Genomic DNA, 16,759 nt, shown 5'->3' with positions numbered 1-16,759 from the left:
ATAGATGGACCTTTTCTGTTTCACTTTGCCTTTAAAATCAAAATCAAACATTATGAAGGTACAATACATGAGTAGGACTGTAATGGTTCTTCTATCGAGACGCAGAACCAAACCCTAACCATAGGCAGATGTGTGTTCACTCATGCTGACAAATCATGCTTGCAAAATGCTGAAACGTCAATATGTGTCAGAATAAATGTGTTACATGGCCTGCACACATAGATAATACTTCATAGGAGCATCAATTTCCACCAGATGGGATGTGATAATCATGAATTTGAAGAGTGCACCATTTTTGCGGCTTTGAAGAAAGCATGGAAGAATTACAACCCTGTTTAAACATGGTGCCACATTTTTAGAAGGCTAAAACCAATTAGTTAGTTAAAATTAATGTACACTACAATAATGTGGATTATAACTTAAACATACTGTAAATAAAACAGTTTATATGCATATTCTTGGCTGCCTAAAGTATGTGACCCAGTGGCCAACTCCTGGTACTGTGATACCTATGATACTGCAAATTTAGTGTTTCAATGTCTGCTAATATTCAGCTGTGGACCAATCCTCTCTCTTCTCTCATAATTCTGCTTTCAATTTGTGACAGTATGGGATTCTTAATTTCACATCCTTTTTTTTTTTATCTTGTTTTGAAAACTGAGGTTTAAACTTGGCACATAGCTACAGTCTTGGAATGTTTGTTCTCAAGAGGTGAAAATGTCTTCCTTGTGTCAGTTTACTAACAAACACCACAAGGAATTTGCTTCTTTTTTTTATGCATCTGTGGCGGGGTGGTGCACTTAATATTAAATGGTCTGTTAATGTTAGGACCAGGTCACATGCAAGTTGTTCCGACCATGCCACTCACAGATGGGGTGAGAGACCCTCAGTTGAGCATACTATAACTAAGGCTAGTTTCCTACACATGTCCCGTCCAATCGAATGAACTTGAGCAGAGGCGCTGGTATCAAATATAAATACAAGGTTTATTAAATCCACAATGATAGAAATCAGACAATACATTCTACCAAAAATGACAAACACTAAAGGCAGGGGTGTGATTGTGGGCCTACTATGCTTGGGCCTTTGGCCTAGAATGGCTATGGTTGGGTGAACTCCCAACCTGGGGAATGCCAAGACACGCAGTGTTGGGAAGATACTTTCAAAACATATTTTGTTACTGAATACATGCCCAAAAATGTATTTTGTAACGTATTCCGTTACTCAATCTGAGTAACGTATTCTGAATACTTGGATTACTTCCACATTGAATTGCATTTTATAAGTGCAGGAATGCGGCCATCCTGCTTACTAAATTGCATTACCCGATAACGATGGATCTTAGCTGTTACAACTGTTCTCTAGAGATCCTGGGTCCTAAAGCTACCCGGTTACACATCCATGACCGCGCATGGTCAATCTGAGGCTTATTCTGAAAACAATTCTAGAAATTGTTAGGATTTCATTAGATCAGATGTTGCTAGCATTTCAGTGGTGTAACTGGCTAAATATGTGTTTATGAGAGATGACAAGTTGCATGTATGTGTCAGAGGACACAAGTTGTTGAAAATGTATTGATATTAATAGTCACAGAGCCATAAGCTTGAATTCCACATTTGGATGATTGTTCCACAATTTGTATTCACATAACATTGAGAACTGAGATCTAATTTGACTGATGACTCTAGGAGTCAGAGTTTGGGCAGCTATTGTTGTATTCTGTGCAGGGAAATGTAGGTCCCAGCTGTAAAGCATTATTTGAGATTAGTGCTTAAATGGCCTGCAGTGAACAGTGCCAGATCTTTGCATTTGTTTCTGTTGAGCAGCATTAAATGAGTCCCCTAGACAGTAATCTTGGGGAGGGCGCTCTCTTGCTGGAGGAACATTCACACAGTTGTTTTCAGTTTTTTACAACTGCACAGAATCTGTGCAGAGTTGGAGAAGGAACTTAAGACCCTTAAATAGACAGATGTTGCCATCAGCAACAGGTATTCTGGAACCTAAATCAAGTCATTAAGTTCCTTTCTTTGTCATGACAAGAATAAATTGTTGTTGAAAAACATAATCAGTTCTGTTTTCCAACAATTAAACAAGATAATTGTTCCATTCTCCCCCCAGTCGATTTCCACACCTCAGCAGTTTGTCTGTGCCTCCCTGATTTTCAGTTTCCTTCTTGCAGTCGTGAAACGGTGCGGAGGTAAAATAACCAATTAGCGACAAATTGTGTTTAACGTTAATTTTGTGCTTCTTGGGAAACCCACGATATCATAGGAAGCATGACAGCCTGTGTTCAGGAATGGTTGTTCAGGTCACGTTGCATCAAACAAAGAGATAGACATACACTTGTTGTATTGTACCAAGAAAGCTCAAATAAGCCCAGATAAAGTATTGAAATAGGTTTAAAACACTGATTTAGCAACCTCTGAGGCCTATGGTGACAGCAAGTCAGTGGAGTTACAACACAGTAATGATTAATTCAGTTTTGAATGAAGTGCTGTTTATACGAAACTACTGGGAGAGCTCGACTCAGGGCTTCGGCCCGTTCATCAACAAATGACAAGCAACACACTTGAGCAAGTATTTTATGGACCGCTACACACACACACACACACACACACACACACAAATCACACACACACATCATTACACCCGTGTCAGAGGGTGAACCTTGTGCTCAATACTTAGCCCAACAGACAACAGACACAGGCCACAGGCACAGGCCACAGTCACAGGCCACAGTCACAGTCACACAACTAACTACTTGAGTACTAAGGCATGAGTCATGAGGCATGATGTCCTCACTGAATCACAACCATCACATTCAGTTCTCCTCTTCTTCAGGCTCCGTGCTGCACAGTGTGATCTCACACGGTGCATCCAGGTGCCTTGCCTGGATCAATGTGTGATCTCACACAAGTTTTTTTAACTGTTTATGTTGCAAAAAGCATTTCAATAAATGATGGTGCCCTGAGTCAACTCGTTTAGGAAGACTTAAACGGGTACAGAAAACATAGTATTTCAACTTTGTTATTGAAAATGGGGGCAGTAAAAATGAGGAAGAGACTAGTTAAAGGAGAAGGCAAGCATACATGTCCACAAACACATACATGGCAAATACAATTATACTCAACAGAAGCACACAAACACACATTATGCACACACTTGTTTTTCACAGCACTGCATTGCAGGGCTGATGGCATGGTATGCATGCACTGGATTTTACAATGCTGCTCTCCTCCATGCCAGGCTTTGAAGTGGTTCTGGAGCCATGGGAAGAGTTCTTTTTTTGAACTTTTATGAGGTACTGTGTGAATGTTTTGCAGAGGCTCCAACTAACTGAGGGTACTAGAGGAACTAGGTCTTGAAAAGCAAACAAACAACATATTATGATTTTTCACAAGAAAAATGATCTTTTGTGTTGAAAAAACTCAACTAAACCACATTTGATGTGAATGGGAAGAATGATGGTTGACTGTACGTGTTTTTTAGAAAGAATGATTCATCTAAAGTTACCAAGATTTGTTCTGCCCAAGTGCTTGGTTCAGCCCAGGGCGTGGGTCTTATTTCCAGAAGCATCACTTTCTCTGCCACATCCCATCTTGATCACACTCTAATAATGTGTTTTATTTTTAACAGCTCAAGTCATCTGTGGTGGCAGGGCCAAGTGCAACTCTTATATTCATGTAGAGTCAGGCATAAAAACACAAAGTTTGGTTATTAGTTTCAATATGATTTAACAAAGTGCGTAACATGAATATACCATAACCGTTAAATAGCCTTAGATCCTGACAGAGGGACTACTGCTATTGCTCTCACAGCATATGTTTATAACAGCAATCCAATCTCAGTCAAAGATTCCTTGTAGTTGAAGGGATCTGAGCTGGGTATGGGAGTCCCACTGACCAGCTGGTGTTCACATGTTCAATAAGCCTGCTAACATTGTATATTTCTACAAGTATATTAAAGTCATGGTATTTCTGTTACATACATCCTCAAGTTCCTGCTTACATAAAACCTGTTGCAGGATATACATCTGTACTCTACTGTACAGATGGTCTATTTGATAATAAATATTGGCTGGAATACCAGACTGTATGTTTCTACTCTTGACTTGGATGTGTAAACATCTTGAGCTCATTTCCTTAGCTGCTATTGTATAATTTCATACCAGTATAAATTCCCTTCACTGATTGTCTTTATAATGTGGTGCACCTGATCAGAGTTCCTGTCTCCTTTCTAAACCCTGAAGGGTTTTCATCAGCACCGTTGTGTCTACATGATAATAGCCTTCTTTCCCTCGTCACACTCCATTTGCTCGGCAACCACTTTTCAGTCATTTCCCAAATAGCCACATTCTTGAGCGATGTGATACTTGACTTAACTTCAAGTAAAAAAAAATAGCAATTTTATAATATGCAATATATTAAGAATGGGTACAAATGCAGACCACTGTTGATATTTTTACTGTGTCTTTAAGTAGGACGACCAGGGTCTTTCTTGTCAAGGTAAAGTTTTAATCCTGATCTGTTTATTCCGGGTAGAGACCTTGGATCATGCGGGACTGCGCATCTGGTTTGACTCTGAATAAGAGCCGGCAGCACACAGCCCAATCAAGATGTTCTTCCCTCACCTGAGCTGGACATGTTTACAAAAGGCACAGCTGGGAAGGTTAGAGGGTCTGAAACAGTGTGTGGTGTGGAGGTTAAGAGATGTAGCTCATGCGGTCTGATGGATGCACTCGATAAACAAGGGAGGGGCCGTTCACATCAGGCTGGGGGAGAAGAACCTTGGTAGTTAATTGGAGGAGGTGAAACCACTTATCTTAGGGCTGGGAAGTTGTGGGTTGGAGTGCAATCTATCCAGGTAGTGCCTAAGAGAAAAAGGCCGGCCGAACATCAATCCATGTTCGTCCTGGAGGGCGGTCCAATGTCAGGTTGGACCTACATTTTCCACTAAATGAAGACGCATTTGTGTTGGAATAATTACCTTTCACTCTTGCATAAACTAAAGCTTGAATCTTGATTGTGATGCACTATGTTATTAACTACCTATTCATTTGATGTCTGTAACACTAGTGTAAAGTGATGCAAATCAACACATAACATGAACCTAATTGTTATAATGCAGCCTTTCATCTGCCCAGACAGGGCTTGGTCATCTGGGCAGACAGACTGGCAGCAAATGACCCATAATAAAGAGCTCTGCGTGTCAGAATTATTTCCCTATTCTCTTCCATTTTCCTTCTCTCTTTTTCCTTCCTGTCCCTTCCCTCTACTGAAGGAGGCTACAGTTAGTCAAACCCTGTTATATGGGGCAGACTATGAGTATGGCTATTTAAAATCTTCATGATTGGGAAATGACGACATGATTCTAGTCCCCAAACACTGGGTCTGTGTGACTGTCAGCCACACACACACACACACACACACACACACACACACACACACACACACACACACACACACACACACACACACACACACACACACACACACACACACACACACCCCACCCCATTGTGCTCTCACTCTTCTAAGTTAAATGTGAAGCAATGAGCTCTGTGTCGACCAGCCAGTCATTTGCCAGAATCTGAGGCCCGGTTTTATACCATTCGCATGATTTTGTCTCAAACTGCAGCTTCTGAAGAAAGCGTGTAACTGCAAATGACCCAGGGTACACTAGCTGCTGAAGTGTCAGCGCTAATGAAGAGAGAGCGAGGTGTGGAGCAGAGGCTTTCTTGTGTCAGCGCACCATAAACAATCACCCTGCTGCCTGCTGTCAGTCAAAATGAGGAAGTTAAGTCATAGATGCTTTAAGGTTGGACCGTTGATACTCGTGTTTGCACTGGTTCGCAGCAAAAATCCAGAGGAAATAATAATGAATGTTCTTGGGTTAGATAAGAAATTAATAGCAAAGGCTGACCGCATTGTTTGTAGATGGCACATCAAGTAATGTCAGATGCGTAATATTTCCTTTTTCTGGGGGCACTTTTTTGCATTGTTTTATGGCGGTAAATGTTTGAATTAAAAGGGACTCAAGGCAAAATGTTCGACGGTTAAACTTCTCCGAGGTAGATCTGGTCTCTAACTGATTTGTATGTGATTGACATAGAAAAGGTTCAAACATTTGGGTATTACAGCCAACACTATTTGACCAATAACATTTACATTTAGTCATTTAGCAGATGCTTTTATCCAAAGCGACTTCCAAGAGAGAGCTTTACAAAAAGTGCATAGGTCAATGATTATAAACAACGAGATAGCCGCAAAAACATTGTAGCCAAAACATGAAGCATACACTGTGAAAAGCAAATAAGTGCCAATGGGTAGAACCAGAAGAGCATGAAGTTAAACAAATTTCAATCAAACATCATGATCCTCGAAAGTGCTAGAGTGTATCTGGAGGAAAGCAAGAAACAATAATATAATTCACAGCAAGTACAAGTAGTTAAATAACCTTTAGAATAGTATTTGTTTGTGTACATTAACTTTTGTATACACATCCAGGCCAAAGATTGTCTGTGTATGGGCTTCCAGCTCTTGGGAAGTAATTGTGCTAAATGTATCAGTTTCCATGGTATAGTAGATGAAGGATCTGTCTGTCAGTGTCAGTAACAGGCTAATCTCATCAATTTGACAACACTTTTCAGTCTTTTTGTATGAGCAGCCACTAGAAGTCACACAGTTCTACTAACTGAAAGCTCCAAGAAATGGAGCCAAAAAAATCCATATTTATTTATTTAGTTACCATAGCAACATAATACACTGAGGCCAGATAGCACCTCCAAATCAAATCCCCTGTAAGACTTCTGCAATTTGAAGTTCAAACACAACAAGTAGTTCCTCAAAGCCTCTTCAGAACATGATAAATCATTTGGTGACATCACACATTACTGTTGCTGTGCGACTGCTTCTGTAAGCAGCATTCTTTGACTAACTTAAAGTTGGCGTGAAAACTCACTGCCACAATATTATTCTACCATCATAATTGATTCATCACTTAATTTTATTTCTAAATAACCTTACCTAAGGTTTTGTTGGCCCTGTGCATCTGCGTCCTTCAGACAGTATAACCCTTGTAAAAGAGCCTTAACATTTTCCATGTAGGATCCTGCGTTTCCAAACAGAACCCAGTTGTCCTTTTCAGTAACATTGCTCACAGTGCTACACTGTGATTTATTCCGATTACACTTTCACATTCCTGTGTAAAATAATCAAAACTTTGAGTTTGATTTGAAATGAATGAAAAATTGGTTGTATGAGGTGTGTGAATTCAATACAAAGCCCTTTTTAAGTGTGCTGTTTGGAGTGCTGACTGAAAAGGGTTTCCTGTGGACCTGTGCTGACTCAAAAAAGCACCTTTGCAGAACCCTTTTCAAAGGGCTCCTTTATTGATACAAACAGGTAATATTTTACGAAAAACATTTTCCACTTTCCAAAATGTTTTGTCATCAGTTACAAATGTGAGCAGTGGAAGAATGTTTCCCCATCAGTTACAAGCTGAAATGGAATGAAGCCCCGGTTTCCTGTTGCCACGTTTTCCAACTGGGACCCATGTGGAGTCCCGTGTCACAGATGAACAAAATGTAAACACACGGGGGGTCAGTAATAAACATTCTAGGTAGTATGAAGTTCTTCTAATGTCAGCGTGTGGTTTGTACAATATTCAACCAATGTTCCCAAGCGTCTAATGAACAATTGACCTGTGCGGTGTATTATTTGTGGATCACATTACATGTCTACAGTAGATAGAAAAAAATGCATTCAGTTAAAAGAAATTCCATCAACTGTTCAGTCCAAAACCTTAACTGCATAATTTAAATGTGGAAATAGCACATTTATCATTAGACCTGTCGTTTGATGAATGCTCTGATCGCTATTACCATTCAGACATAAGGCTGTGGTTTTATTTTCTTTCTTTTAAAATTATTCTTAAATTTACGTTTTTCATTCTTGTTTGTTCATGCACTATAAAAATGATATAATCATACTGAAAGCTCAAACTCCCACTAGTTGTCACTAAAGAGACTGATCACTGTTCCAAAATGTTCCTTGGAGTGGAATGTCTTTCAGTAGATCTAAGATCAGAGCTTGTGGAGCACAATAAACTAAACATCTGCACAAAGGCATCGCATGCTCCTGCCAAATGGGCATGTGCATCTGTGTGTTGGATCCAGTGAGCTCTTCAAAGACACCGTTTCATTCCCTCACCGGAATTGGGGCAAAAGCCAGATTTGCAGTCGCTCTACATGAACACTACAAACCCTGTATCCAGTGCCACACTCATACACACACGCCCTCACACCAAAGGGCCAACTGCATCCTTACAAACAAGGTACTGGTGCAGCTTATTCAGTCTGCACTGTGGGCTCTTTATATGGGCCGATGCATCTATGAGACGGAGGGTTCTCCTTTCCCCAGCTCACCTCGCTGTGTGATTGAGGTGTAACTTTGTCTAACAGTCGCCATCTTCTGAAAGATCCATTCACAGCCAAGAGATCCCTCAGCTCCACATTCAGCACAGCTGGGCAATATAAACACTTTGCTCATTACCAACCCTCTTCCAAACCTTCTGTGGAATACCACACTTATATTATTCAACATTTGATGCATCACTAAGCCATAGTTAGGCCAGTTCTCCATGTCCACTTGGTCTCATCCATGAGTAAAACTCATATTATAGCGAAGAATTGTTTTGAAGACAGGACTATACTGTAAGTTGGGCTCTGCACAAGTTATTACAGCTCAAAAGCTTTGCACCAGACTTACACTGTTGTGGGATAACTATAGGCCAAACAAAAGTGTTTAAACACAATACATTTTTACACTGGCTATTATGAAAGAGTGAAATACAAGTTTCATAGATGTTACAACACAGATGTTTTGTGGCTTTCAGTGCTACAGGTAGGTAGTTTTTTGAAGTGTATCAAACTGATGCTAAATCAGTATTTCAGAAGACATCTTCACGGAACATGGTTTTGAACATCAGTGTGAGGAAACCTCTGCACTGGGCCTGAGAGGAGGGTAGAGAGATGAAAAGAGCGGGAACATAAGATAAGCTGATTTGAAGTGGCACTTACCTCCATGGACAGTATGACAGAGCAGGGGCAGCAAGGCACACAGGGCAAAAAGCAAGGTTTTCATGTTACTGGTGTAGTCCGCAATACTGTGCTCTCCATTCAAAGAGGACCCCTTTCCAGTTTTGGGACCTAAGCTCATCTTGCAGCTCCTACTCTATGGAAGGGGCGGGGCTTGGGCTGAACCCTAAGGTGACGCCTTCTATCATTCCCCCAGAAAGCCCTCACAAGCCCAGCCCATCTCCCTCTCCACCCCCCTCTCTCACACGCTCCTGGAGCCACAGCGCATGAGAAACGTTTCTCTCACAACCCCTCTCACCCCCACCCTTATTTTCTCTCTCTCGCTCTTTCTCCTCTGCTCCCTCTCTCAAATTACTAAGTCTGGCAATTCTTAAAGTTGAAGGGCTCTTTTTGTTTCACTCCATAATTACAGTGATCTTAAGCACCATAAGAAGAAAGTTTTTACTTTGACTTAATGGCAAATCAAGATGTTTTCGTCTTTTAGTATAGTTTTTATCAAAACACAGACTCAAAGTCTTTGTAAAGTCTCATCTTTGTTTACATCTATGGTCCTTCAAGAGGACTTTAAGTTCTTTATAACCAACCTTCTAAATTCAATGAGTAAATTGGGTTAAATTGCTGGCAATCAATACCTGACGTCATAAATTTATGATAATAAATTACTTATGCTAGATGGCTCTATTTATTTCTTCATACATGTTTAAAAAATGCCACTTGGAAGTCTAAAAAGGAAGATAAAGATTTTCAACAATTTATGACATCAGTCTTAGTGCTGTGGCTCACTCTTGTGATGTTCAGGTGTTAAATTTGCATAACAGTCCGACCTGAATATTGAACAAAGAAAACATTCTGACTCCATTGTCAAAAAACATACTATAGACCTGAATTCATAGTACATTTATTTCCATTTTCATTATACACAGTTCAAAAGATTCTCCATGAAAAATTGAAACTTTGAAGTAGTAAAACTTAACTCTTGTTTCAGATCTCCTCACATGCTTTGCTTAAGCAATATACAACATGACATGACATCAAAGTGGATTGTGTATTTCAGTTTCCCTGACTGTTGCGTATCAAAGGAATGGACAAAGCTAGTTCAGGTGGTACACTCTTGAGGCGCACCATGATGACATCAACTGACATACCACCACCATTTTACCTAGGTGTAGTTACAGTCACCACCACTTAACAGTACGCCCTATTTAAAACACCAGGAAGTCACTCAAACCTGACATCGTTTAACTGACGTGTCATACTACATGGTTGCCTTGGTTGCTGCTTCCACCACCAGCGTGCACCTCTGACTCTTCACTCATTTCTGTCAGGGGGATTGATGGATGTCATCCAGCTATTTGCCTGAAGTTCAGATTTAGTCAAAGGTGAGCATCTCAGGCGTAAGGATGTTCAGAAGCAGAACCATGCTTCACCATACTTAGATGATCTTAATTCTAAAATGAGTCTAATACCTGAGCTTATCTGATTGAAACATCCTAATTTGCATAAGAGAAATGGTAATTGTTTTCACTTTTTGGCGGTTAATGGAATCCACATTCAAAAGATAAGAGAAGTTGTTTCATATGAGAGATTAATGTCAGAGCCTTGAAGTAAACGTGTTGAAAATCTAAATATCATATGAATTATGTAGATAAAAGTTGATACAACTTGACATTATATTAATGTTTTCAAATGGTTTCAGTGACAGGCACATTACATTTCCTAGTGAGATTAAACTAAATAATTTGGTAGAAGAGCTGAGTTGCAGTCTAATAGAGATGTAAGGACAGTTGCCAAATTAGAAATTGAGGAAGTTAGTTGATTGCAATGTAATTGAAGGTGCTCACATTTCTAGTACTTACTGCCCTCTGGTGGTAGAGGATCCACATGACCATCCATTCATTATTTTAATTAAGCAGTGGTAAAAATCTGAGATGACAAAAGTACACACATCCTTCACTCAAGTAGAAGTACAGATACCCATGTTTAAAAAGAGTCTGGTAAAAGTTGAAGTACTGACTACACTTTTTCACACAACTTAGTTCTCTTTAAGTTCTCATTAACGAGTCAGGTGGCTGAGCGGTTAGGGAATCGGGCTAGTAATCAGAAGGTTGCCGGTTCGATTCTCGGACGTGCAATGACGTTGTGTCCTTGGGCAAGGCACTTCACCCTACTTGCCTCGGGGAGAATGTCCCTGTACTTACTGTAAGTCGCTCTGATAAGAGCGTTTGCTAAATGTAAATGTAACGATGGTAACTTTTTTAGGAAACATATTTTTCAACCTTTGCGAAACTTCTTAAAAAAAATATTTGTTAAACTTTTGAAAAACATTTGGGGAACTTTTTGGAATATTTTTTCAAGCTTTCCACATTTTTGTTCTGAACTTTGAAACTTTTTTTCTACCTTTCGAAACTTCTTTTTACACACACATTAATAGGAGAGGAAAAGAAAGAGAGAGGAGACAGAGAAGCCTAAAACAGATTAGATTAAAGCAAAACAGAAAAAAGTGAAATAGAGTACTGTAGAGTATAGTAGAATCCTCACTAAGAACTCATCAATGATGGCAACTTATTTGAGAAAAAAAAATTCTACCATTCAAAAGTTGGGCTCGTCCGGGATTTGAACCCGGGACCTCTCGCACCCTAAGCGAGAATCATACCCCTAGACCAACGAGCCATGCTTTGACGCATGTTTGAGTTAAATAATTCCTTAAAAAAAATACATCGGTAGACAAAGAGTACCGGCACCCTAAGCGAGAATCATACCACTAGACCAACGAGCCACGTTTCTGTTAGTGTTTTGGTTGACTGATTTGTTTTCACATAAAAGTCTTACACAAAAAAAGCCAGGGAAACTCCCCCAGTAAATCACCCCGAACCACGTCGCATAAAGGACTCATCTGGGATTTGAACAGGAGCCCTCTGAGGCCTGTTCCATACAGGCTGCTCAAAAAAGCTGGATTTAAAAGTCCCAAACCTGACTTGAATTATTTTAACTAGTCAAGCGGGACTAAAGCGGTTCCATAAAGACCAATTTCAGCTCACGCAATCCTACTTATTCAAGTCAGATTTAAGCAGTCAGGCTAATTGCGCGTGCACCCTATTCTTAAGCAGCCCGAGAGGTAGAACATGGATCATACGATCCACCACGGCAAAAAGCCATGCACACGGCCACGTGACTTATTTCAGAAAGAACGTTCCCTTTTTAAGCAGCTCCCTCATCCACTACTTCATCAGAATAAAATAACAGCCATGATTGACGTGAACGATACGCTACGCTACGTAGGTCGAGGTCCTTTCTTATAGACCTTTACTTCATTGATTAAAAAAAAACAGACACCCTCTAAACACATTAAAATAAATGGCCTTTTTTGACAGTTTTATAAATAGCCTACTATTAATTAATACATTATCCAGTAGCCTATAACTTTTTAACATGGGTTTTGTGTCAGGAAAATAAAGGATAGATGTATGTATTTAGATTCGTTTTGCATTTGTAGGCTACTGTTAACAATTATGTAGATGATAATTATACTGGGATCATTTAAATTGAGATAGGCCTATATTAGCCTGGCTCTGCCCTCTTAGTACTTCCGCTCAATTTTCATTTTGCTTCTTTAGTAGGTCTGGGCTTTCTGTATATTAGTCAGTTTTTGCCAGAAACATTTTTGGCGGCAATCAGCGAACGAGGGAGTGGCTGAGAACGATGACATTGATGTCGCGCCTTAGTTTGAGTTGTAGCCATTCGGTTTGTTGTGGCAACGCTGCCGAATATCCAGACGTTAAAGCCGGAAAAAGAACAATCTTTGCTGAGTTTTGTTGGTGGCCATGATGTTGTGGCCCTCCTCCCCACGGGGTTCGGGAAAAGTTTGATTTTCCAGCTAGCTCCGTTAGTGGTGAAGGAGTTGGCTAAGGCGAACGCTAGCGATTGGTTATGGCAGATCCAGAGGGGCTCTGGGCAAATCCAATAGTTTTAAACTTCAACAGAGTACCCGCCTTCAAGGAAGTTAACGCTTGTCAATGGAGCAAGCCCAGACTCTCTGTACAAATGAAATGTAGAGAGTCTGGTTAGGACCAGGCTAGCTACCTATATGCCTGATACCTAAACATTTGAAATCACAAACTACCATATATCCATACGTTTCACGTAGGCTTGTATCATTCTGAAATCATCTTTCATCATTGTTTAATGCATTAGGCTAAATGTTGTAGCCTATGTATTTAAGTAGATTTTCTATAAATGTAGCCTATTGAACTGAGGGAGAATGAGAAAATGAGAATGTCTCTGGTAAATCATCGTTTTCCTTTTGGGTCAGTGTTACAGGAACGTCTGGTTTATGCATCAACACGGGCTAAGCCTGCCAGATAGCCTGCCCCGGACCAGGCTAATTTCGAAGCATAAGTTGCCATAGTAACTTAGTTCAGACTATGTTGAGCTGGCTTTATGGAAATTAATGCACTAGGAATGAGTCAGACTAACTGACATAAGCCTGGCTTATTCGGTAAACTCGCTTTATGGAACAGGCCTCAGGTACCAGGTAAGTGTTGATGCTAATAATAGAATCAGAAAACGGTAATCATGAGACTGATAGTGTTTCTCTGCTGACCCAGGCCTCATATGAATTGTACACAGCATGGTCTCCCTACATGGAAATCAGAAACTCTGAGACTAACCGACAGTAATGGGCATCAGATGTCATTAGCCACGGCAAACATTTTTCTGGTGTGATTCAGCCATCGCTGGATAATAGTCGTCATGCTGTTGGTTTACGAAGACAGTGAGAGAGTGTGTTCAGTTCTCACACCTGTTGTCTGATGTTGTGGGAAATTGTGGTGGCTCCAAGATATGCGGACGTGTTCCAGAGCTTGACAAAGTGCTCGTGTCACAGTGATCAAAAGAGTGATGAATCAAACAGGCTCTTGCAATGATGTGGGTAAGAACTGGCTTGAATTCTTTCAACCCAACTCATAATTTATTATATTTATGTCTTAATGACACAATAATTTATAAAGTGACATCATATTTGGTTCATAATGATTTATGCTTAGGTCATGAACTCCATTTTGGTAATTCAAATAGTGACATAAGATTGGGTTCAAAATGATTTTGTTCATTCAACACTAACGTGAAGGTGGAAGAAATATTAACTCCAGTATGTGGAACATGGAATGACTTGACTGTCAGAGGAAGGAGAATCAGGGACTGACTGAATGTAGAATGATACTTTTCTCCAGGAAGAATGTAAAATGAGGATTGACTAAAAGTAAAAAGTAGAATTGAGGAGGACATACAATTCAGTTAAGGTGGACAGGGCATTTAGCTTCAACCAGGGCTGGAAAGAGGCCGTACTAGGTGGAATCTGCTAAAATGGTCATCCCAGTGGCAGTGCCTTTTGGGAATATGTTGCAGTGCAAACACTTCATAGCTACCTTGCATCTTTATTTAATTTCATCCAACTTAAAATATATTGCAAAAACGACATGGATATCCATTTACACTCACACACTCCCCCGCCGATCTAGTTTCCTCTGTACTGCCTAGAGATTTATTCAGAGCTGGAAACAAAACAGCAGTGAGGGCCTGCTGCCCTACTTTAAAAGGACATCTTCATTTCTGTTGATTCAACAGGAGAGCCTGCCAGGTCTCCTCTGCATTTCCTGTCACATATCCTCAGCTTCCCCTTAACACAACTATATTAAGACCCTGTCTCATTGGGAATTTAACATCAACTTTCACCCAATCAGCAGTCCACAAACTGAATTGATGCTTGAATTCACATGACTCACAGTAATATTAAGGCACTGGATTGGTTTGCCGACTGATCTCACATACACTGAACTTTACACATTATCTTAGTTGCAACAATAAAATCTAACGTTCCTTGAGTACATTACGTCTTAAGTGAGTTCATTCTATCCAAAGGTAAAACCATTTAATAGCTGTTGTCTGGGTCTGTGATGAATTCGTCTTTACAAGGTTTGAAATTGCTGACAATAATATATCAGATCAGGCCCTGCATTTCGTGGATTCTCACAGGATGTGTCTGTGACAGTTTGGAGCGCGCGCTGACGGTGGAACCAGGAGACAGTGTTTGGATCAGTCCGTAGCAATCAGCCAAGCATGCACGTTTAAATATATGGTTGTTTGAGTTAAAGGATATTTCACTTCAGAAGGATTTGGATAAAAAATCGAGTCGGAGACATTAGTCAAGGTGGCTTGATAGGTTTATTCAGCAATGCAACAGTTGGTACAGGAAGACACAAAAAGCATACATACTCCTTAAGTCCAGCACAGTATATAACACAGTTTCTTATGTACTAGTGTAATAATTGGACCAATACGCTGTTCCTATTGGTCCAGAAGACGTTCTCAAAAGTTAATAAATCCGTTTATATACCTCCTGAAAGTTCGCAGAGGTAAATAGACGTTTTTACGGACCTAGCAACAAGCGGTTGCCTTGGAGAGGTAGCCATTGAGCTAAACAACGTGGCATCTGCTCGGCAACAAAGTATCCTAAATTGCAAAAAAACAAAAAACAAATATGGTTTTTTCACAGGTCCGCAAACGCCCCGCAATCGCTTCCCGTTTTAAAGAAGTATCTGAAGCAGACAGAAGACAAACTGATGTTGTTATGTTGCCTTGGAGATGTATTGACGTCACCAGTGCACGTGCAGCTGATTGCTCTGACAACATGGCGGCTGCTCCAGATTCGACCTGTTTGATTTGGGATCTTCCCACGTATTGTTGTATATAAGAAACCAAATGTTTACTCGGTCTCGGTTCACAAACGTTTTAACAAATCTCGGTTTACAAAGGCGTTTGCAGACCTGTCGAGGAGTAAACATTTGCAGTACATAGAAAATTATATAGTCAATATAAAGAAAATCCCCCTCCCTCCATACTACTATTTCCCAATATTGCCACATAATCTTCCCATAGTTTGTTCCCTTTTCCATGATGTACCATGTGCACAAGCTCCCTATCTCTAATGTCCGCTCAAACCCCTCTGTGTTACCTTTTCTCCTCAAACCCCAGTTCCCCCATTCTGCTATGAGAACCAGCCCTCATCTCTGGCTTCTGTTCTATGGGTTTCTCCTTCTAAACTTTGTCAAGACCCCTATTCTTCTCCCAAGATGGGCCTAGGTTCAGAGGACAACAGCAAACCCAGATGCTTGGCCTTCAATCATAAATGTTTTCAACTGACAACCCTTGGCAACCCCCCTAATTCCCTGTTCCCTAAGATGCTGTTGATTCATAACAACTCCTTTGGAGAAGCGAAAACACATAACAGTCTTAGATAATGGTGCGTCACCCTTGGCCCCCCTTACACACTTGAGAATGTTCCTCCTAACTTCTACACTACACTGTCAAACTCTTTTGGGCCACAACACTTGAATTAAATGTGGCTTCTTCTCCAATTGGGCCTTGATACAATGCCAGCTAATATTTTCTGCCCATCTTTGGGGACGTTCCACACCAGCACATTTTGCCCAGTTCCTCTATTCTGCCCTACTACATGTTATTTCCAATCAACCCTGGGTTATAGCCCTTCACCATTGCATGGTGCCATTCATTCTTCACAGATCACACCCATCAAGTCAAAGTGAATAGTAACTGGTCCAACTCCATGTCCAAGCCCATGGTATCTGTGGAAGAATACAGTCATCA

General features: G+C 40.4%; 1 protein-coding gene and 1 non-coding gene across 2 annotated transcripts in view; both read right to left on the bottom strand.

The window, feature by feature from the left end:
• The window catches only part of cspg4 (chondroitin sulfate proteoglycan 4), a 29,476-nt gene extending 20,258 nt beyond the window's left edge, over positions 1-9,218 (bottom strand). The window contains exon 1 of the mRNA XM_067234853.1: positions 9,080-9,218. Coding sequence (XP_067090954.1) covers positions 9,080-9,218 — 139 coding nt within the window. The remainder of the gene's footprint in view (positions 1-9,079) is intronic.
• Positions 9,219-11,695: 2,477 nt separating this feature from the next.
• On the bottom strand, positions 11,696-11,767 carry trnap-agg (transfer RNA proline (anticodon AGG)). Its single transcript has one exon. It is a non-coding gene; the product is annotated as a tRNA-Pro (tRNA).
• Positions 11,768-16,759: the final 4,992 nt, after the last annotated feature.

This window comes from Osmerus mordax, chromosome 4 (assembly GCF_038355195.1).
Source record: "Osmerus mordax isolate fOsmMor3 chromosome 4, fOsmMor3.pri, whole genome shotgun sequence".
NCBI classification, from domain to species: Eukaryota; Metazoa; Chordata; class Actinopteri; order Osmeriformes; family Osmeridae; genus Osmerus; species Osmerus mordax.
The sequence above is the reverse complement of the archived record's forward strand: the minus strand, read 5'-3'. Positions and strand labels throughout refer to the sequence as shown.